General features: G+C 43.4%; 1 protein-coding gene across 3 annotated transcripts in view; it reads left to right on the top strand.

Annotated features, from left to right (window-relative positions):
- The first annotated feature begins 4,745 nt into the window (after positions 1-4,745).
- Positions 4,746-24,192, top strand: part of KIZ (kizuna centrosomal protein) — a 68,095-nt gene continuing 48,648 nt past the window's right edge. For 2 of the 3 annotated variants that reach the window (XM_040981776.1, XM_040981773.1), the window contains exons 1-4: positions 4,746-4,908; positions 10,184-10,246; positions 12,475-12,637; positions 17,097-17,189. In XM_040981776.1, the coding sequence (XP_040837710.1) occupies positions 4,820-4,908; positions 10,184-10,246; positions 12,475-12,637; positions 17,097-17,189 (408 nt within the window). In that variant the 5' untranslated portion in view covers positions 4,746-4,819. Of the gene's footprint in view, positions 4,909-10,183; positions 10,247-12,474; positions 12,638-12,746; positions 12,868-17,096; positions 17,190-24,192 lie in introns of those variants that run through there. The other variant, XM_040981774.1, reaches the window with a different exon arrangement.

Raw genomic sequence — 24,192 nt, 5'->3', positions numbered from 1 at the left:
GGCACTGAAGACCACAGCACTGGCTTGGACCACTGCTCTGCATGAGGACCAGAAGAGGAGTACGGGACTTTAAGCTCATCTTCCCTATTTGTATTAAATGATGATCATTATACTGCTCTTCTATCCCTTGACCTATACCAGGAGATGGCTGAAATACATAAGTTGCGCTTAAGGAGAAAGAAAGAAAGAAAGAAAGAAAGAAAGAAAGAAAGAAAGAAAGAAAGAAAGAAAGAAAGAAAGAAAGAAAGAAAGAAAGAAAGAAAGAAAGAAAGAAAGAAAGAAAGAAAGAAAGAAAGAAAGAAAGAAAGAAAGAAAGAAAAGAAAGAAAGAAAGAAAGAAAGAAAGAAAGAAAGAAAGAAAGAAAGAAAGAAAGAAAGAAAGAAAGAAAGAAAGAAAGAAAGAAAGAAAGAAAGAAAGAAAGAAAGAAAGAAAGAAAGAAAGAAAGAGGGAAAGGAATGAAGGAATGAGTTCACTTGGGTAATTCACAAGCAATAAAAATGTATTGCTCACAGTTCTGGCCTCAGAGAAGTCCAAGATCAAAGTGCTGGGAGACTCGGTGCCCAGTGAGGGTTCTTTGCTGCATGGATGGCCCCTTCTTACTGCGTCCTCACTTGGAAGAAAGGCAAATGGGGTAAGTAAACTTCCACAGGCTACGTTTAAAGGGCACTAGTCCGTTCACAAACACAGCCAACTGTGAATGGAAGACACTCAGAAAGAGCAAGTACTGTTTTTTGGTTTCCTTTTCTTCCGAACACTGCAGTATAACAACTGTTTCACGGCACTTACATTGTGTTAGGCATTAAGATGACGTGACGTATCCTGGAGGCTGTGCCTAGGTTATGCGCAAAGACTCCACCATTTATTGCACAGCATTTGTGTGTGACTCCAGCTTTCTGGGTCATGGAAGAAAATCCAGGTGTGAATAACCCCACAATACTGCGGGGCAACAGTAACGATCATCAACATTCTCAGCCACCGCCAGCCCAGCTCAACTGAATCAGTTGTTTATTCCTCTTCAACCCACCACTCTCAAACACAGCGGCTGCAGATACCACAAATAATGGCTTATCTGACTGTTTCTGTGGACCAGATTTCAAAAGCAACTTGGCTGCCCAGATGTGTCTTGAGAGCTCTCAGAAAGTTGCTCTCAGCTGGCTCTGCAGGTATCTGAAGGTGACACGGAGCTGTGGGGCATCACGTCCACACTCACACAGCTGATCACGCGCTACTGGTTGTTAGGGGAAGTCTCCGTGATTCTCCAAATTGCCCTTCTCTCAGCACTTCTCCAGTGTCCCCACAATTTGGTGACTGGCTCACCCTCAAGTGGATCACCCTAGGCTAGAGAGGGGCGTAGTGCATGATGGGAGCTGCTACGGACTGGACCAGTCGTCTCAGGAGTAACATGCCTCACTCCCAGGACCTCCGAATGAGACTGTTTTGGGGGGATGAGGTCCTCACAGTAGTAACTGAGTAAAAATCAAGCCATTCAGGTATGTCCCAAGCCAATGTGATAAGAATGAGATATCGGGACACACGGGGCAAAACTCACGCAGTGGCCATCTGAAAGCCCAGCAGGGAGTCTCAGAAGAAGCCTGCCTCACTCATACCTTGATTCTGGTCACTGAGAGATAAATGCATGTGTTCTTCAAGCTACTCAGTCCGTGGAATGCTGGCATGACAGCCAAAGCAAAGTCAGACAGAGGCCATGAAGGAAGCCACTTTCCATCTGGACTACCCTATTGCATTAAAAATAATGCCTTTTTTAAATGCAGGCCATACACTGTCTAATTCCACTGATTCAGCTGATATGAAGCAGTACCAGGATTTGAACTCAGGTCCTTGGATTCCCAAGCATATGATCTTTAGACAATGTGGCGCTTGCTATATGTCCTTGGCTTTTACTTCTGGAGGGGAATGGGCAATCACTCCAACTTGCAGGGTAGATCCAAAAGGCCCTAAAGCTGAGTCACCCAGTTCACATCAGAATATCAACTCCTGAATCATCAACTGTGAGTACAGGGGATGGGCTTTGATGCTGAGTGGGCAAACGAGTACAGGGCTGGTAGCATGGCTGAAGAAGAAGGGAGAGGAAGCTTAGAACATGTGTTCAAGACAGAGAAGCAAATGACTAGAAGCTGTATCTGGGCCCACCCTTCCGATGATTCTATCTCAGCATGAGCGACCAGGCAGGGTTCCCAGCTCATCACACAGACAACCACATTCAGCCTTGTCAGCATCTATTCCTATCGTCATTTCAGAGGTGAGGAATGTCAGGCACATGAAAACAAAGTCACCTACCCAAGGCAAAGCACCTTGTAAGAAAATATGGTACCCACCATACCGAGTGGGTACATGAGTGAGCAGTACCAACCTTGTATTTAACCGCTTCTCAGGGACACAATGGCAAGTGCTGTTGTAGGGAGGCTGTCCCTTGTGTGGCTTCATCAAATGCAGCCAACATTTCTAAGACTGCATAAATGCAGACAAGAAGTGGAAACAGAAAGTTCTGCTCAGTGCCTTGTCACTCTTGTAAACACAGACACTTAGTCGTCGAATTAAATGGCATTTATTATGCAAAACCCTTTGGTTTTATCCTGCCTGCGAGTGAGTGGTAAGAGCAGGCCTTCAAACATCTCTTTGTTTTCAACCCTTGTGGTGAGGAGTACCTGTTGAACCCTGATGAGAAGTGCATCCAAGTGGCAAACAATTATGAAATCCACCAAATGACTTTTAAGCAGAATCTTGGCTTTCAAGAATTGCTCCTGTGTGATGTCAGCACCTACAGCCTGCTACTCAGACTCCCAGGGAGGCAGGGCTGCGGAGCCATCCCTGCCCGGCTCACAAAGCTGTGGCCTGATATTGCAGAGAGAAAAGAGAGTATAATGATCTGGGGCCTCCAGCCCGTTGCCACTGAGGACCCCTCTCTGCTCACCAATCAGACACACGGGAGCCATGAGACGGATGAAGGCCATCACATCTACACAGTTTGTAGCTAAAGGCAGTTCACTATTCTATTTTTTTCTGCTCTTTAGCTATTTTTTTTTTTTTAGGATTTTGAAGATCTCTTCATTGCTTTAGGTGATAAGTAAAATAAGGAAATCTAAGGTTTCATTTTTACTTCCTGAAATCTGTCCCCATTTATTATTGTTAAATTAACCAGTATGAATGAATTCTCTCAGTGACCTCAGGGCCTCTTGTATCAGTCATTATTCCCCAGGGAGACAGAGTCAGCAGGAGAGCCACATTTTCCTACCGATGTGTACAGATAGATATACACATCCGAGGGAGCTTTAAAAGACTCCCTGAAAGTGTGGATGACGTCAAAGTTGGTTTTTGCCAAGCTAAACTTACGAGATCAGAAATAAACCTGTTTCATCTTACATTAGACTTTTCAGAAGTACCCTTGCATACATTTGAGGCAGAGGATAAAAGAAAAACAAAGAGAGAAAGATTGATTTTTCAGAATGGGTTCATGGAATTTCGGAGAAGCTCACTGGTTTCTGCTAAGGCCTTCAGTGGGCAGTCATCTGCTTCACTCAAAGACTAGTGATTGAAAAGCCCGACACACCTAAAAACGCCTTCACAGCCATGTCTAGGCTCTGATCACAGAGCTGGGTACCATATTGGATAGTACAGAACGGAACATTCCCATCATGGCAGACAGTCCACTAGATGGAACCCACTGTGTGGTCTTGCTTCATTTTCTAGGCCTGTCCCATTGGATGCCAACTGACTCTAAAAAGCGTGCTATTCCAGATTTGTCATCTCCCTAAACATCTGGATAATCCCATAAATCCTGAATGAGAAGCTCGTACAAAGGTAGTTTGAAGCATTGTGTGATCTTTGCTTGGAATACTTGTGTGTCAAATCCTAAACATCAGAGTTCAATGCCATCAAGGTTTCTTCCCTGCTCAAGTTGACTCTTTGTAGTCATTCATTCTTCCAGGGCCTTCAAGTTTTCCACAGAGTCATCAGCATCCAGCCAGTCAACGAATAACTGAGGAAATGCATGGAGGATGGTTTGGAACCAGCCTAGGCAGTGGCTGTGTCATTGCTGCTCGGGCATCACAGTGTGTGGACTCACCTAACTGCTAGAAAGGATGAGTGCCAAGGGGATGAATTAAGCAGAATGGTGAGCATCTAATGTGCCATCACATCATGTAGAAAGGTTCATTAATTCCCCACACTGTGTATATGTAACAAGCTTTCTGCATTGTGTAGTATCTGTCTTATACCTCTGACATGCTGTGACTTGAACGTTGCTTAAATGTGTCCCCCCAAGAGTCCAGGTGCTGCAATTGAATCTGCATTGTGGAGAAGAGATCAGAAACATCAGCTGAATGTGTTAAGAGATGAAGCCTTTGGGAGGTGATTAAGTCTTTGGATCATCTGGGAGGGGACATCATGACTGAGTCCTGGCGACTAAAGATGGAGAGAGGTTGCAGGTGTTCTGGCATAGCGGGTTCACGCTAGGCCCCGCCCCTTCCAGGTCTCGGACTCCGCCCCCTCGGCAGCCTCAGCCACGCTCCCAGGCCTCCGACCCCGCCCCGCCCCCAGCAGCTTCCGCCACGTCCCTCCAGGCCTCCGACTCCTCCCCCTCCACGGGGCCCCGCCCCTCCTGCCCGGTGCCGATGCACGCTTTTTCTCCGCCCCTTACGCTCTGCGGCGCCCCGCCCCCGGCAGGCTCCGCCCCGCCCCCGGCAGCGGCCGGACGCCGTGTTTACCCGCGGTGCATGGCGGGGCGGTCTCGCAGGACACCCGGGCCCTCCTCCGGCCAACCTGCCTGCCCGGGGCGGCGCGGAGCCCTTGCGGCGGCAGCATGCACCGGAACCCCGCCTCGTCCTTGCCCCTGGCTAGCCCCGACTTCTATGAGAGGCTGGGCCACCTCCAGCGCGGGCTGCGGGACAGGTAACAGGCAGCGGGGGCGCGGGCAGGGGGTCGGCCAGTGCCGAGGGTCTTCTGGGTGCTCCGTCCCGGCCTTCCCTCCTACGCCGGCGGTGTCCGGCCCAGGCCTGCTCGCCCACCTCCCCCCAGGCTCCCGCTGGGGGTCCTGCAGGGCCAAGTTTCTAAGGGACACGCTGTCCCCCCGTGTTGTTGGAGAGAAGGGAGCCTCCCCAGCAGCCACGGCCTAGAGCGCGCGTCCTCAGCCGGGCCGGGGTGGGGGGGACGCGGCGGGCGCCCCCTGAATTTACCCAGACACGAGAATGGGAGTTGCCTCACCCAATCAAGTCTGGCGAATTCGCGAATCATCCTTGTGCAACCCCCTCCTCCCAGCGCTGTCTCTTTACCTTGACATCCCATTTTGACTGTTGCCATCAGTAATGGCCTGGTCTGGGAAGGGAGGGTTGGTGTTTGTCAAACGCATCTCCTGATTACATACAGGAGACTGATTTTTTTTTGGGGGGGGGGGGAGGCAGCGGGGCGCTGGATAGGTTTGCAGCGAAGGAAGGGACTAAGGGAAATCCAGATTTTCCAGAATCTTCGTGATGTCTGATTCAAACGTGAAGGGTGGGAACTAGTGAAGGGAGAGGGATCTAAGCCTGCCTGCAGAGAGACCATGATGAAACAATTTACTATGAAATAACCACAAGAAAGACCAGTTGCTGGAACCCTGATTTGACTGCTCAGTTTAATTGGGAAACTCAACCGTTGACAAGAAAGGAAATAGATATTTTTGGGTTTCTTGATCCACAGTGTTTAATGAGCATTAAAAGTTGCAGAATCACCTTGCTGAACAGCAGGGGCTGTGCATGTGGCCGTTGTAAAGTGACAGCAGTACAGTGACTTCCGTGAGATAAAAACACAAGTTATTGTGAAGAGGGATGACAGTGGACTTCGGTTAGGTTTAATGCTTGTCATATACAAGGGTGCTTCCAAAAATTTACAGAAAAAAAAAACCAGAATTTTAAAAATCAACCGATTTTGCTACATTTTAAAAATCCACGCACAGTTTTTCTTTTTCCTGACACATGATTTCCGTGAAGTGTAAACTACAGTGTGGTTACAGAACATCTACCCAGGACCTGCTCCTTACACAGTCCTGGCGCTGTCTCACTTCCTTTTTTCTACCTCCTGGGTTCTTTCTGACATCGCCCCTCACCCAGCTCAGTGAGCACTTCATTCCCCACCTCAGGAAAGCGGGTTCCTGCCACAGCCTTTCCCTCCCCAGGCAGTTAGTTTCCTAACTTGCAGGACCTTGGAGTCCTAATTGCTGGAAGGAGGAAATTCCAGAGTGGACAAGCCAAGGTCTGCAAATTGCAAATGACTTCTCCAGCCTCCTCTCCCAGTAACTACACGTTGTCAGTAAGACAGTATTAAGTGTCCACATAGACTTGTGCATTTCAATAGACTTAACATGGGTTTTGACTCCGGGTCTGTTCTGTTAGAAGAGTGGCTTTTTTATCCCCAGTTTGTATTATTTGTATTTCTTACTCTGTGTTATTTGTATCTCTTAGCCTGTCTGTTATTTCCTGTCTCTTATCCTAAGTCCTGATTTGCAAATGTTATTGGTTTAAGGGACACTGTGAACTAAGTTAATTGTGCGTTATTATTTGTTGCTTCCTGTGCTAGGAACACCTGCTGTTTATGGTCCTTATGGTACAATGACTGTAATTATAACTCAATTTATTTTTAACACTTCTTTAATTATTAAGCAAAGTGAGGCTGTTGAAATTGTATAAGGAATTGGAGTTCAGTTTTATAGCCTGTTCATGGTTCTGCATTTGGAGGTTTGTTTTATTATAAAGTCAGTGCACATCTGTTGCTGCATGAATTCATTTTTCATTTTAAGAATCCGCAACTACATCTAATTAATGGCTGCTACAAGTTAACAGGCAAACAGCTTTAGACATACAGAGAGGCTGCAGTAGACACCTAGGACTTAGCTTTTGGACACTCAGTGGTTGTGTGGCACTAAGCAGTGATTGTCTGACCTCTTTTGCTGACTTTGACTTTAAGTGAATAAATAAACCTTAAAAAAAGAAAAGAGGGGGCCCGGTGCCATGGCCTAGTGGCTAAAGTCCTCACCTTGAACGCGCCGGGATCCCATATGGGTGCCGCTTCTAATCCCAGCAGCTTTACTTCCCATCCAGCTCCCTGCTTGTGGCCTGGGAAAGCAGGTGAGGACAGCCCAAAGCTTCGGGATCCTGCACCTGTGTGGGAGACCAAGAAGAGGTTCCTGGTTCCCGGCTTTGGATCAGCGCAATACCGGCTGTTGTGCTCACTTGGGGAGTGAATCATCGGATGGAAGATCTTTCCTCTCTGTCTCTCCTCCTCTCTGTATATCTGACTTTGTAATAAAAATAAATAAATCTTAAAAAAAAAAAAAGAAAAGAGGAGCTTGATTAATATGTAAAGGGAATCTTCAAATGTTTTCTCTTTGTGAATGGGCTTTGCAAAACAGTTGAAAGTTGGGGCCTGTGTGGCCCACATCTCATATGGGTACCAGTGTGGGTCCCATCCACTCGTCTTCTGCTCCATCTCCCTGCTGGTGAGGCTGGGCAAACGGTAGAAGGTGACTCAAGTGGCTCCTGCCGACCACCCGGGCGACCTGGAAGAAGCCCACTGTTGTGGCCTGTTGTGGCTATTTGGGGAGTGAAGCAATGGATACAAGTCCTCTCCCTGTGTCCTCCTCTGTAATCCTGCTTTTCAAAGACAAAGCTTGAAAAAATAAATAAATAAAGTTGAAAGCTATAAGTTTGCCAAACGATGCTTAAAGAGTATTATTGCATGCGTTGTATTTGAGTGTTTAGATGCACTGTTTTATTTTTGTTTTTAAAAGAAACAGTCCCGGGGCACACTGTCTCCCAAAATGTCATAGTCCTCTCAAAGGGCGCCACTCTGCACAGTCGGCTGGCGTGTCAGTACACAACCTTGTGTAAATGGTAGGGTAAAAAAATCACCTTTTCGAAGTGCTGTTAGAGGTTGTCATTGTAAGACTAGCTGGCCTTTGCCTCATAATAGGGACACTTATAGCTGTAATCACACATGGATGCGATTTTAGAGTTTTCCTATGTGTATATGGTGTTTCTCTGCATTGTTGTCCAAGTAAATAATTGAGTCTGAGGGCCCGTTGGTGCAGTGTGAATGGTGCGCACAGACATGGGAGAAGCATGTAAGTGCAGTTGACTCTTAGAGTTACATAAAAGCATCCCTTTGAAAGGCCCATTTACTAGCCCAGCTTTTTCAGTGCCAGCATTAATTCAGGGTCAGATATCATAATAGTACAGAAATTGATAGTGTGATATTAGCTGAGTATATAGCTGAAGATGGTGGAGAATTGTTGTATTGAAATATAAAAAGAATAGCAAGCAGTTTAAAAGGAGAGAATGAACCATATGGGGACCACTCAGCAGCGTGAACCTGGAAAGAGTACAGGTGCCTGGAAACACGGAGTGTGATTGTACATCCCAGGGCTGGGTTTATGAAGGATTCTGAAACAGATCTGATTCGGAGGAATTACAATTATAGTTACAAAGCAACAACTATAAAGCGACCCTAGCGATAAACCTTTCCTTGGCATTTCACTGGGTGACAGACATCTGATTTGTTTTTGATGCTTTATTTACTCTCTTTTACTTGGGAGGTCGAGTGATACCCACAGAGAGAATGACAGAAGTGTTCATTCCCCACATGCCTGCAGCAGCCGGAAGGCCCTATTTCCAAGTCTTAACTTTAAAATGGGTATGAAGGACATAGCATTCAAGGGGACACGGCAGCATGGCCAAGGGACTCAGAAAACGGGTGTGGGTGAAGCGTGAACTCGACAAGCACCATTTTGCCAGAAATAGAGACCCTGAGGGACTGGGTTGTGGGTTTTCAGTGTAGAAGGGAAGTGTGGCCAGTGGGTGTCTGCCTCTGCTGTAGGGAGAACAGGAACACCAGTGCTCCACATGCCACTGGAACAAGAACTTGCCGCTTACGAAGCGATGGATTTCCAAAGAGATTATGGTCATTTCTCACTGGGAATCTCATAGATGGATTGTAAAAATTATCTTAAAGTAAGTTCAGGTTTATTAAAAACAGTTGCAAATGCAGAACAGAGACTTGGATTCCTCTTGCACGGATCCTTCAGCTCTTTGCATCTTGTGACATTTCCTTCTGTCTGTCCAAGACCACGTCAGTGCTTTTTGTTTTTTTTAATATTTATTTATTGGAAAGTCAGATATACAGAGAGGAGGAGAGACAGAGAGGAAGATCTTCCGTCTGATGATTCACTCCCCAAGTGACTGCAATGGCCGATGCTATGCCGATCCGAAGCCAGGATCCAGGAACTTCTGGGTATCCCACAGGGGTGCAGGGTCCCAAAGCTTTGGGCCGTCCTTGACTGCTTTCCCAGGCCACAAGCAGGGAGCCGGATGGGAAGTGGAGCTGCCGGGATTAGAACCGGCGCCCATATGAAATCCCAGCGCATTCAAGGCGAGAACTTTAGCCACCAGGCTACCGTACCAGGCCTGTCATTCATTCTTCATGGGCTGAACACCTACTAATCCCACAACTTACGAAGGCGGGAAATAACTAATTGAAATTCCTAATGTGGAAGCAATTGTAACTAGATATTCCTTTATTTCTATTCTGACGTAAATATTATTAATAAAAAATGTATCTACATGAAACTATTGATTAAAAAATATTTTTTTTGGGGGGGGGGAGCTCAGTGTGGTGGCCTAGTGGCCGGAGTTCTTACCTTGAACGTGCCAGGATCCCACATCGATTTTTCTAAAAGCTTTTTTGACTTGAAAGACACAGTTCCAGAGGGAGGGGTAGTAGGAGGAAGTGAGTGAAGGAGAGATCAGTTGCTGGATTCATCTTCTGTCTGTCAGTTCTTTCCCCAAGTGGCTGCAGTGGCCAGGCCAGAACCCGGCTAAAGCCAGGAGCCTGGAACTGCAGCCCTGTCTGCCATGTGGGTGGCAGTCCCAGCGACGTGCACCATGCTTTCCCACGCACGTTAGCAGGGAGCAAAGATACTGTTTTTCAGTTTTGGATTATATTTTTCCGTTAGAAGAATTTTGGTTAAATATTTCCATTTGAGATTATGTCAGTCAAATACTGCCAAGGTTTTCCTGATGTTGTGTCCTTCCCTGGGCGGGCATTCTCACAGATGTGCTTCCGAGGGGGTCACTGTCTGGCTCTGACCGCTGTACTTCTGTAACTGGTTACAGAGTGTTTCCTTTCTGTATTGTAGTGAAAAGAAGAGATTGGATCTGGAAAAGAAGCTTTGTGAATATAATCAGTCAGATGTCTACAGGTAAGAGACGGCAGTGGGGTTTTAGAGTCAATTTGCATATATCTTCACGTATTTAAACCCTTACGGTGTGGTTGGAGTTCTTTCACCACTCTTATTTATAATGTGTAACAAAGTAAGCCCTGTCCTTTCATATAATTGTTATCAAATTAATAATGAATTTAATTTAGTATGAGATAAATTATTTCTATTGTTTAGTAATTTCACAAATAATATTTCAGATAGTTTGTTTAAATTTCTTTATTTTTTCTTTTTTATTGATTGATTTTTGTTTTTATAAAGTGCACACATTTCACAATACAAAATGAAGGCGCATAGTGATAATTTCTGCCCTTCCTCCTCCTGCATTCTCTGCCCTCCCTCCTCCTTCCTTGTTTGTTTCTTTCAAGTCAAATCAAATCATATGGGTGCCGGTTTGTGTCCTGGCTGCTCTGCTTCTCTTCCAACTCCCTGCTTGTAGTCTGGGGAGGCAGTGGAGAATGGCCCAGAGCACCTGTGTGGGATATCTGGAGGAGGCTTCTGTCTTTGGATCATCTGAGCTCTGGCCATTGCGAACACTTGGGGAGTGAACCAGCAGACAGAAGATCTTTCTCTGCCTCTCCATCTCTCTGTAAATCTGCCTTTCCAATAAAAATTTAAAACAATTGATTTCGTCATCTGTCAAATGGGAATAGTGATAGTTATGAAACCTCAGTGAGTTTACAGGTAGAGGGCTTTAAAGCCATGACTGATGCAAAGTCAATAATTTATCATTCATTACTGTTTTTATCAATATCCTGTTGTAATTTCTATTTATTGTCCTTGAGCTTTCTGACCTGCCATGTTCTCTGCAAAAATGTTTTTCTCTCATCTTTCAGTCCTAGTTTCTCTAATATTGGTTAACTCTTACCCATTTTTCTGTCCTCGGCTGAAAAACATTTTCCAGTGGGAAGGCTTCCCTGCCCCATTCACCTTGTGCAGGTTACCGTCTAGCCATTGCTCCGGCCATTGCGGCCAACTGGGAAGTGAACGAGCAGATGGAAAATCTCTGTTTTTCCTTGTGACTCTGACTTTCAGTTAAAGTAAATAAATCTTTTTTAAAAGTTTGCCTAAGAACTAGCTTTGTATGGCTCACCAGCTATAATGCTGACATCCTGAATGGTCACTGGTTTGAGTCCTGGCTGCTATACTTCCATTCCAGCTTTCTGCTAATGCACCTTTCCCAGAGGAAAGATGGCGCAGTGCCTGGGTCCCTGCCACCTATGGGGGAGACCTGGGTGAAAGTGGACCTGGCCCAGCTAGGCCACTGTAGTCATTTGGGAAATCATCCAACAGTTAAAAGATCTCTTTCTGTCTGTCTCTCTGGAACTCTGCCTCACAAATACATACGTTAATACTAAAAAGAAAAGTTGTTGTCCTGGGGTCAGAGGTTTAAGGTCTATTGATAATTACGCTTGGACATCTCTAACATCTTTATAAATCAGCGTGTTGTTTTTTTTTAAGAGAGGATATATTTGTGGCCTAAAAAATGTTACTTGATGAAAAAGCACCAAATAATTTATTGAAGCAAAAATAGAAAGACTTCATAACAGGAATTGTTATGATTTAAATACCTGTGAAAAGAGCTGCAGTGAGCACTGTGAAGCGCCATGCGGCACCATGTGAGCACCATGCGGCTTGAGAGGTGACGATGGCTTTTGCCGTCACACTGAGGAGGAAAATCCCCGAAGGCTTTTTCACTGTTGAAGTAGTTAACCACCATTCTAATGGTATGATGTTACAACTCAGAACATTTTTGTTATCATTTAGAAAGCTATTTTAGAATTGAAATTTTCTAGTTTTATGGATTGTTGCTGATAGTGTAATTCTGTTTCTATGAAGAAGGTAATTCTGAAATGTTCTGTTATATAAAGCATTGCCAATGTGCTGTTCTTGTGAATGTGGCCACACAGGTTGTGCTTTTGGTATTACAGCCAACTTAGAGAAATTGGTCAAAGTCTTGAGTGTAGGAATGTCCTAATGTAGACATTTCTTACGAGAGCTATGCCTTGGTGTGATGTCTCAGTGATCTGGCGTTACTTTTCTCAAAAAAGATTTAAACAGTCTGCCCTTTGACTTTTCCTGCTTAGGACACACTGTGTCATTAACAACTTTGTTAAAGAATTATTTTTCTGAGCTTTGTCAAACTTTAATGCCATTGGCTTTGTCAAACTTTAATGCCGTTGTTTTAAAATCTGTCTTTATTTTTCTAGAAATAAGCTTAAGTATGTAAAACTAAAGAAGTATCTTAAGGAAATATGTGACTCTGAGAAGAGGGCTCATGCCCGAAACAAAGAGTATCTAAAGCGATTAGAGTGTGTCGAAGCTCATGTCGGGCGGCTTGCCACAAATACCAAGAAGCTGCAAGAACTGAAGGTAACATCTCATTTTGTATACTGTTTTTTTAACTGTTCTTTTTGTGTTTTGCTAAAATCTAAGTGAATGGCAAATTTCATATTAGTAACAGTCTTTTATTCATAAACAGGATTATCAAGTTGATAAATATCAACTTTCTCTGAAATACCATGTGCTCAGTTTGATCAAAGAATTTGAAGTTGTATTTTTTTTAAAAACCCATTGATTGTGGCCAGGTGGTGGTGTAACAGGTAAATCTCCCACCTATAACACTGGCATCCCATATAAATGCTGGTTCATCTTCCGCTTGTTCCACTTCTGATGCTGCTACCTGCTAATGCTCTGGGAGAAGCGTGGGAAGGAGGATTTGGTGTCTGAGCCCCTGCCACCTATGTGGGAGATGCAGATGAAGCTTCTTGCTTTGCGCTGGCTCAGCCCTGCCCACTGAGACTTTCTGGGGAGTGAACCAGCAGATGGAAGAGCTCCTATCAATTTTCTGTCTCCCTTCTTACTCTGTAACTCAAAATCTTTTTAGAAAAAAAGGTTTATATATTAATTTGAAAGGCAGAGTTAATGGGAGGTGAAATAGAAGCAGAGAGAGACTGTCCAACTTCTGGTTTGTCACTTCTCCCTCCCCTCCAAATGACCACAATAAGCCAGGTCTGGGCCAGGATGAAGCCAGCAGCCAAGAACTCCGTCTAGGTTCCCACGTGTGTGGCAGGAGCCCAAGCTCTTGGCCGTCGTGCACTGCACGGCCGTCTCGTAGGCACATTAGCAGGGAGCTTGATCAGCAGTGAAGCAGCCAGGTCTCAAACTGGTGTTCACGTGGGATGCTGGCGTCACAGACAGTGACTTAACTGGCTGTGCCACAGTGCAGGCCCTTGAAATAATCATTTCTAGAGCTCTCATTTTAGTTGAGGGATCAATGGAATTTCTGTTGCACAGGGAAGCTCTGTGGCCCATACCTGGCACAGTGTCTGACCCACAGTATTAGTTAGGATCCCCCTCGAAACAGCTGTTTTCTGTGAAGGGCCCTGTTCCTGGTCTCCTCCTCCTGGTAAAGCTGTGTGTTGGGGAAGAACTGGGGTCGGACTGGCCCTGAGGACTTGTCTGGGAGCTTGAGGGTTTGGTGGCTCTGAGTGACCTCACTTCCCTACACTGACTAGCATGTGTTGCCTCAAAGTGCCTGGCAACCTTCTGCTCCACAAGTCATTCCAGGTCGCCAGGCTGGGGGCTAGGCCTTTGTGCTGATCAGGCAGCGTTGCTCAGCTGAAAAACTGGACTCTGGGCAAAGAGGGAATTGGCCTTAGTAATTCCCATGTTTTTCCTTTGCTGTTTTTCCTCAGTCTTTTACTGTAAACATTTCAAACGTTCATGAACGCTCATGTCTTTGAAATCTGTGCATACTGGGGTATTCAGAAAGTTCATGGAAAATACATCTTACGAAGAATGCATGGATTTCACAGGTTTTTTTTTTTTTTGCACAAAAATGAACTTATCTATTAGTTCCATTTTTCCATGAACTTTTTTGAAATGTTTTGTTTGGTTGAGTGTGTGTGTACATTTTTTTCCCTGAGTCATTGAAAAGTCAACTGCAAACATCATAACACTTTGCTGCTAAGCACTTGAGTGTGGATCTTCTGAACACAGTATTAGTCTCCTACATGTCTGTCATATTCTCATATCTAGGAAAATACATAGGAGTTCCACATATTGTGCCCAGGTTTAAATTTCCCCCATTCTCTAAAGAAATAATTTTAAAATATTTATTTATTTTTATTGGAAAGTAGGATATACAGAGAGGAGGAGAAACCGAGAGGAAGATCTTCCATCTACTGGTTCACCCCCCAAGTGGTGACAACAGTTGGAGCTATGCCAATCCAAAGTCAGGAACCAGGAGCTTCTTCTGGGTCTCCCACATGGGTGCAGAGTCCCAAGGCTTTGGACCATCCCCAACTGTTTTCCCAAGCTCCAGGCAGGGAGCTGGATGGGAAACAGGGCCACTGGGATTAGAACTGGTGCCCGTATGCGATCCTGGCGCCTATGCAAGGTGAAGACTTTAGCCACTTTTTTTTTAAACCAGGCCAGGAGCCAGGTCTTTCCGATGACCCTGTCTGTTTTGAATGGCTATTGATATGTTGAATTTTAGGTCCCACCTGCAGTTGCATTGGCAGGACCAGAACAGTTGATCTCTTCAGCCTGACACATGGCTTAGCCCTGGACACTCCCCACTTGTTCCTGGGGGATGCAAAGTCACACTTTGTATCAGCCATCAATTTATCATAGTATCTCTTTGATTGTGAAATCTCTTATAAAGTTCTTATTTGCATCGTTAACTTAGGCCAGGATGCAGGTCAGTAAGCTTTTCAGCTGTGTTTGGAATGATCTAAACTAGGCTCTTGAAGACACACATACTGTTGTTTAGAAAACTTTTGTGTAGTCATCGTGTCCTTTTTTGCGTCAGCAAAATGACTTGAATATTGGAAGGGGTGGGGGGAATCCTAGTGCCTATAGCACTGTGTCACATAATGCAATACAATTAAAAAAAAAAAAAGACTTGAATACAACTTTGATACTTCCATGGGAAAGTTCTCTGGTTCGAAAGTGTGGCTCTAAAATGTTCCCATAATGAGGAATGTAGGGTTTGTGCCCATGGATCTTAAAGGTGCACAAGAAAGCATTTGTAGTCACAGGAAAAAGGAATTTTTGTTTAATCTTGAACTATAGGTTTATTTTATAACCTATTCCCCATCTCTTTTTAAAATCATATTGGCTGGGAATTTGTGAAATATGTATTTTACTCTTGGGCTTAAAATGTAAACAGGGTGTAGATTCTACAACAGAAGACATAAATTGTGTTTTCATAATTGCTTCATGTTTTTATCTTAACATTACCATTTGTGAAACTTTTATTGAAATTAGGCATCTGTTTGGATCATTACTGCCCTCCTATCATGTTAATAGTGTCTGCTAGAGGAGAAAACTCTGCCGCACTAAAAATGGGACAGCTGGACTGGGGCGATGGACTGGGCCGGGCCCTGTACTTGCTAGCACATACAAGAATCTGGTCCGAGAACACCTCAGACAAAGTTTCTTTGGAGATTTGCCCAAACAAAATGCTGGACTCAGAACCCTAACCAAGAAAAGACAGAACAGGTCAACCAACCATCTCAGCTATATCTTGGCAGCGAAATATGGGGCAAACAGAGACTCTGTGGTGGGCTATATCAGTCAGTGGACTCTTCAAAGACCTCATAGTGCTTGGAGTGGCAAGATTGGCAGCGATTCATAACTGTTGAAATATCAAAACCACTTGAGCAAGAACCTCAGAGCATACCCTACATCCGGGACCTGGGGAGGGTGGGAAATTGGGTGGGCCTTCTCCCTTAATATCCCCGTTTAAACATGAAGGAAACAATATGGAAAAAATAATAGTCTTACCCACTTTCCTGTAGGCCTTGAACCTTTTTACCCTAATTAACTATGTGAAGATTGCCAAAATATAATAATAAAATAAAATAAACGGGACAGCTGTAATACTTTTTAAAATATTGTGAGGGAAATAGTTCAGTTTTGGTTCTTATTGGCTGTTCATATTTTGTGTGTCAGAACGAAGCTCAGCTCACTGTCATGTTTAGACTGAGAACTGAGGTGGCCGCTTCCTAACTGGTTGATCTCATAGATGTTTCTGCTTACAGCATATAACTGTCTAATTTAGAAAATGTTTTGATGCTTATCTCTGAATGACCACAGTAGGTGACATTTTGAAGGTTTTAATTACTAATGTATTGAATCAAAGAGCTTTTTTATGCTATGCTTTTAAGAAAAAAATCATTATAATCATAATCACTTGTATCAGTTATAGTGTGGTAATGACGCATGGGTGTCTGCACAGTCGTTGGTCCCGAAGAAGGCTGGCTTCCTCAGTGCTGGCCGTTCATTGATGGCTGCGGCGCGTGTTAACCCGGGCAGAAGGACGTTGGCTTGAGCTGATCCAGCAATGATGTACTCAAGTGCTGTGACTGTTAGGGCCAGGATATTAGATAGGAAATCAGTAGGACTGATGTGTTTGCTTGGCTTAGGATTGAACTTCTCACAACACTGTCTAATATGCTCCTTTCATAACAAAATAGCTGGAAATTTATAATGGCTTAATGAAACTGTGAAACTGCTGTGTGTATACATTACATATATGAATTGAATATATATGACATAAAAGATTCGTGTACATATATATGATACATGAAACTTCTCAGTTGATGAAAGATTGAGTTGAAAATGTGTGTGATGTTGTGTAGAATTCCACTTCTGATATGTGTCCTTTGTAAAGTTACTTTTTTCTGAGATAAGTTGAATCTCTTGGCAATATTAGATTTTACTTTCTGTTTTTCCATTTTTTTTACATTGTAAAGACTGGAATACAGATAGGTTCTATTTGTAATAATACCCACCACAAAAATCAAACTTTGCTTATTTTCAGATTGAATATGAGACTCAGATTAAGAAAATGCAGCAACTCTCAAAAGGTGGCCTAGGAGTAAAAGACAAATTGAAAGATCCAGATGAAAGAAAGGTAATGAAATAATAAACTTCCTGTTTATGGGGGGTTTCCAGACTGCTCATATTTTAAATTATTTTACATAAAATCATGTTATTACAAAGTTTTAAAAAATTAAATCTTAAATGACTGTTTGAAGATTTTTTTTTTTGCTTATTGCTTTAAATTCTAATTAATTTGCTGAAAGGCACTTACTTTGTGTTTAAGACACAGAATCGAAAGTCCAAAGAAAATCTCAGTGCTGTTAGCAGGTGACATTGTGTTTTTCTAAATAATGCTTGGTAGCTGCTTTTGTCATAGTTTGAGAAGTGTTTTAAATGAAGAGTAAACAAAGCATGCCATTCTGATTCTTTGCTTTGTATTTATAGTTTTGTGTGTTTCAACCCTTCCACAGAGAAAGTGGAAAGAAAGGATTGCAAGTCTAAGCAATAGACAAAAAGACCGCCAAGGAATACTTAAATAAATTCTGCTATGTGTCTGCCATAATGCAGGCTTCTAATCCTGCTGCCTATCTCCATAGAAATGATTCTGCTCAAGACCATAGATGTTTTCTTCACTAAAAGCAGTAAAGCTCTTTTAGATGAAATGTCTAAAAACATCTTGTAATAACTTGGAGCATGCTGGCAAGAGTAGTCACTTGTGACTATGTGTGAAACCCCCTCAGCCAGTCGATATTGTAATAAGCAGAAATGGTAGCATCACTCCATTATTCAGGAAAGCCAACAGCGTGCTTGTTCCTTAGGCTGCAGCATTCATTAAGAAAAGCTTACTGGGCTGAAAGCTGGAAACAGATGATAACGGGATATGATTTTCATATTTAATGCTTTCCTTGGAAGAGTATGTGTGCTACAGATTGATAGAAGAATCAACTGCTACTTTACTAAAAGACTTTCAGGTTTGCCCTATAGCTACCGATGGAATCATTCAGCCAAGAAATTAACTTTTTCTCCTTTTACCTGCTTTATATATCTGCTGAGCAGACTGCCTGGCTGCCAGTAAATGTTATTATGCAGTTAACTGTTTGGTATTTAAGACTCTTATCAGAAAGGAAACAGAGGCCCCACTATTTTGTTTTTATAGTAGGAAGAAGGTCTTGGTTTTTCTTTGTTCCATGCATTAGCAGACATTAATCTGAGTTTATAGGAAGTTTTAGTTTTCTTTCCCCATAGATTAAAAAGTTAAAAAAATCCAGAATTTAGCACCTTCTTTAAACTGTGAAGATACAAAACACCAAGCCGCAGCAACCTTGACCTGTATAGAAAGGCCTTTCATTATAAATGATTTTATGTCATTAGATGTAGGCCAAACGTGGTGTGATGTGATAGGCTTCCAAGCCATGCAGGCAGTTTTTCTGTCTGACGTTTGGTCATGAAATAATTGACGTGTCTTTAATCTATAAGCCGGTTTGTTCTTTCTATGACATTCCTGATAGACACATTCTCAGGACACCAGTGTCAATGGTACTTAAGTAAAATGGGAGATCTTTTTTCTATTTGCATTAGATTCTCTACCTTCCACATAGCAGTGGATTCTCCTTTTAAGTCACATTTAAAATAACATCCAGGCGACAAACTCTTAAGCTGCTACATATAATAATTAGAAGAGAAGTGTGTTCTTTTATATTGAAAGATATCATCTTAAAAGCTTTGACAATTCACTGTATGTAAGTATCAATTAACATTTTGAGAAACTTACATCCTGTTTTTTCCAATTTGCCTTTGATGTTTGATCAATTCACAGGTAAATAGATTTCAGCAAATTTGTGACTTATTTAATCCTTATTATACCCGACTCCCAGACAGTTCATATCATCTGAGTCTTGTTGTCTTTTTCAGTGGAATCTGAATTGCTCTTCTTAGGGCACTCATGTGAGTGAGTCTCTGGGGGCTCGACTAATGCCTAGGCCAGTCAGTCTCACTGCTTAACCACACGTACTCTGTTGGAGAAGCCACAGTAAGAACCCCCTACGAATGCCACAATTCTGTCCTTAGGGTGCTGCTCACAAAATAATTTTCTTTCTAAGTCACAGGATAGTCTGTCATGAGTGCCCACTACAGGAGACAGGCGCAAGCTAAGTGGAGAAGGAGTGTACTGCCTTCTCTGAAATGACAAATCTCAGTGCTGGTGAAGAAGATGATGTGTGGGCTGATGTTGGAGGACGACCAGGATGCCAGTCAGTAGGGGTGAGATAGGTAATCCAGGAGTAGGATGTGTTAGGAAGGCCCAAGGCAGTAGGGCAGCCTCATGTCTAAAGTTCTAAAGGGACATGGCGGAAACTGTGCTTGGGAAGGGATGCTGTGATGCTCAGTACCTGGAATTAAGGTGCTAGGCTTGAGAACTGAGATCTCCTCCTGCAATTTTGGTGTGTCTGTGTGTGCAAGCACAGATAGAGGGAGGATGTATGAGCAGGTGGGTTGCATCACGGGTGTGGCTACAGTTCAACCCTGGCAGTGCTGTGCAGGGTGGATCTGGGAAAGAGTGAGGAAGCTGAGGAAACAGGAGGACTGACTTACCTGAGGGCCTGGGGTGGGACTGGCCATCGAAGTGGAGAACACTGATGAAGGCAAAGGATAAAATCAGTGATAGTTCTGAATACAAAAAAGATATTTCTAAAAAGTGGTTATGCAGCTTTCAACCCCAAGTTGTACTTACATGTCAAGTCGTTAAGTAGTGATTATTCTTTTTCAGTGTAAAACTCTGGCTCAACTTTGTAATTAGACATCCATTGTTTGCATGTGTCAATGGCTGCCTTGAAGAGTCAGCTGCTCTCTTAGAAGGATGAAGAAGCAGTCTGCACATGTCCTAAGCTTGATTTCACTGTTCATTAAAATAGGTGGCAAAACCACAAAATTCAGGCTCCATTTTTACATTTTTTTTTATTAAAATGAAGATAACAGATTTCATAGATACTATCCTAAGAATATAATAATAGCTTCTTCCTTCCCTTCCTCCCTTTTTTGTTTATATAATAATTCATTTTACTTTTAATGATGTTCACATAGTTGAGAGGAATGAGTGCCCATGTGGACCATTGATTAGGGTGGGGAGGGTTGAGGAGTAAGGGAAAATGGATGGCACATCTGCTTCCATTCTCCTTTTTTCTTCCCATATCTTGGGAAAGTGCCGGGAGAAGGCGAAAAGGCCCCTCCCAGCAGTCCAACTACATCAGTACCTGGGATTGGGGGGCAGCCACCTGATGTCATCACAGGGTCCCTAATATGGAGCGTGTTCTTAGGGTACTGCCTAAGTGGTTTTGATAGTTCTGAGGTGATGTTGCTTTCATTGCTCCAAGGTTGAGAAAATCCTTCCAAGGTCTATTTGTCAGCATAGTCCACGTTAGAATCTCAGTTTGCCCAGATACTTGCTGTCAAAGCTTGGCCCAGAGAACTGTCTAATTTGTTCTACCTCCAACAGTACTAGACGTCCTCTGCAGGCCTCAATGACCTGATTGTCATGTCTCCCATAAGCATCTGGACATACCATTCACTGCTCCTGTGCATACCAGTGTGCTATGGTTTGGCCTGGCCCTGCCCAGTTTGCCCCTGCAGAGCCAACCTACACACCTGCTGACAAGAGAAGCAGTCCTGCTCGCCCTGACCAATACCCAGTCCTGAGTCACGTACTCACCAGTGAAAGTGACAGCACACCAGGGGAGTTTCCCAAGTTCCCCCACCAGGCCTACTCCCAGACCCAGATCTCACATGTGCCAGCAGGTGTTAGACCCTTACCTGACAGTCTGTTCCTTAGTATTGGCCTTTGTATGTGCTGGTGGATTTTGTGGCCTACTTCATACCCCAATTCTTGGTCGCGCCTACACATGCTACAGCATGGACCAGCCCCAGCCTGTTTCTAACCCCAGGGCCATCAGTGTTGGTAAGTTCCAAGGTTATGCCTTGCTTGGTCCATCGCTACCCCCAGCCCTCATGCAAACCAGCTGGTGTGGCATTCCCTCAGGGATGAACATACGATCCCCCACAGAATCTGCTCCCAGATCCAATTCCCTCATGTGCTGGTTAGTGTCATGGCCCAGCTTAACATGGTCCACACCCTGGCCTGACATTCACTGGTGGGTACTATGGTCATGCCCTGCCAGGCAACCCTCCTGCAGTGGCTTTTGTGAGCGTTGATAAGCAGTGTTCAGTATCAATCAGCCCAGCTCAGGTCTCCCATGTGGGCAGGTATATTGGTTTGGCCTCAGAAGGTCCTCCAGTTTCCTTCCCCTAAACCACCCAGTCTTAGTTCCCTTGTTTACCTACAAGTAGAGTAGCCTGGTTGATGGAAGTCCCCCCAGAAATCACCTCTCACCTGTCATGTTCTCCTTCAGCAGTCCTCTCTCCCAAACATCTCTAGACCCACCACCCTGAGCAATCCACAGCCCCATATGCTTGCACTTACACGGATCCCCGAGCCCTGTTTTCTAGCCGTGTGCCATGGCAGCATGGGTCCTTTCCTGCCTACCCAGGGCCCACACATACTCGTGCACAGGTCTCCAGGCCCTGTCTGCTGGCATGCAGGCCTCGGCCCCCCCACATATCTTGAAAAAAAAAATAGAGTAGGCAACTATGCCAGCACTCTGGTAGACTTAACACAGATTTGGTATTAACCAAGCCCAGGATGGCTGCCAATTATTAACTGCTTTTGCCCTAGCCATGTAACACTTGCCTAGGTAAAATGCAACATAGGCAGTTGCCTGCAGCTGGGGTCTTTTTTCTTTTAATTTTTTGCAGTAACATACTTTGAATTTACAATCATAGGCTTAATGCTCCTCTAAATAAGAGGTTCTACAAGTAAAAAGTAGATTGCTGTTCCACAGGAATAGAGAAAACCATTTTATGGTTTCAGAGCAGCCCAGCTGCAACTATTTGGCCTTTTGCAGAGTGAACCAGTGGAGGGAAGGTCTTTCTCTCTGTCTCTCCTTCTCTCTGTGTAACTGCCTTTTCAATAAAAATAAATAAATTTTTAAAAGAAAAAACATTGCTTGAGTCGAGGTCATGAAGATATACATTGATGTTTTATCTTAGTAGTTTTATAATTTTAGCTTTTAAATGTGTCATTCTTTTTTTGGTAATTTTGAGTGTGGTGTGAGGTAGGGATACAACTTTTTTTTAATATGTAGAGGTGTCCCATCTTCATAACACCATTTGTTCAAATGACCACTATTTTCCACTTGAATTATCTTGACACCCTTTTCTAGACTCAGTTGAACACAGCTGCATGAATTTATTCCTGAACTAAATTTGATTCCACTGATATGTGTGACTATCCTTAGGCCAGTCCCACACAGTCTACAGTTACTCTAGTTAATAATTTCTGTAGTAAATTTTTGAAATTGTGAATTATGAATTCTTCTTAAGGCTTTTATAGCTGTTCATCACCCATTGTATTTCCATATGAATTTTAGTAACAGCTTATGGATTTCTGCAGAGGACTAGCTGGGAATTTGAAAGACAGAGCCTTGAACTTATGGGTCACTTGGAGAATGAGGGCTGCTTGACAGTGCTGACTCTTAGAGTTCTTGAACCCAGAGTATTTTTGCATTTGTTTAGGTCTTTTTCTTCTTTTTAAATAAATGCTTTGGAATTTTCATTATATAAATCTTGCTCAATTCTTTGTTAAAAATTCATTTAAAAAAAATAATCTCTTTTAATATTCATTCATTTATTTATTTGAAGTGTAGAGAGAGGGAGATAAGAGAGAGAGATTCCATCCTTTTTTTTTTTAATTCTGTGGTTGAAAAATAAAATTTAAGTACAGTCCCCTTTAAAATAGTGCAGAAGAATTTTTTTAAGATTTATTTTATTTTTATTACAAAGTCAGATATACAGAGAGGAGAGACAGAGAGGAAGATATTTCGTCCGATGATTTAGTTCCCCAGGCGGCTGCAACGGCTGGAGCTGAGCCAATCCGAAGCCAGGAGCCTCTTCCAGGTCTCCCACACGGGTGCAGGGTCCCAAAGCTTTGGGCCATCCTCGACTGCTTTCCCAGGCCACAAGCAGGGAGCTGGATGGGAAGCAGGGCTGCCAAGATTAGAATCAGTGCCCATATGGGATCCCGGGCATGCAAGGTGAGGACTTTAACCACTGCGCCATTGTGCCGGGCCACATGTGGAAAAGAATCTTAAATACCTAGGAATTAATCTAACAAAATATGTGCAAGATCTCTATGATAAAAACTATAAAACACTAAAAAAAGAAATAGAAGAAGATATTAAAAGATGGAGAAACTTTCCATGTTCCTGGATTGGCAGGATCAACATCATCAAAATGTCCATATCACTAAAACTAATATACAGATTCAATGCAATCCCAATCAAAATCCCAACATTGTTCTTCTCAGAAATAGAAGAGAAGATGCAAAAATTCATCTGGAAACACAAGAGACCACGAATAACCAAAGCTATTCTGAAGAATAAAAATCAAGCTGGAGGAATTACAATTCCAGACCTCAAGACACACTACAGAGCAATGGTCATCAAAACAGTCTGGTACTGGTACAGAAACAGAGAAGATCAATGAGACAGAATAGAAACACCAGAAGGCAGCCCACCCATGTATAGCTAACTACTCTTTGACAAGAAAACTGAAACCGATTCAGTGAAAAAGGGTGGTCTCTTCAACAAATGCTGTTGGGACAATTGAATAGCAGCCTGCAGAGGTAAGAAGCAAGACCTGTCACTTTATACAAAAATCAGCTCTAAGTGGATCAAGGACCCAAATCTGCACCCAGAAACCATCCAACTTCAAAGGAAAACATAGGAAGTACTCTAAGATATAGGACTGGGGAAAGACTTCTTGAAAATGATGGCAAAAGCACTGGTAGTCAAAGCCAACATAAACAAATGGGACTGCACCAAACTGAAAAGCTTCTCTATAACAAAGGAAATGATCAGCAAAGTGAAGAAGCAACCAACGGAATGGGAGAAAATCTTTGCATACTACACATCTGATAGTGGACTAATATCCAGGCTTTCAAAGGTCGTTAGAAACCCAGTGACAGTAAAAACAACCCTGTGAAGAAA

Source organism: Ochotona curzoniae, unplaced genomic scaffold (genome assembly GCF_017591425.1).
Source record: "Ochotona curzoniae isolate NIBS_2020 unplaced genomic scaffold, NIBS_Ocur_1.0 contig_3520, whole genome shotgun sequence".
NCBI lineage: Eukaryota > Metazoa > Chordata > Mammalia > Lagomorpha > Ochotonidae > Ochotona > Ochotona curzoniae.
Note: the sequence above shows the minus strand (reverse complement) of the source record. Positions and strands in the feature narration are given on the sequence as shown.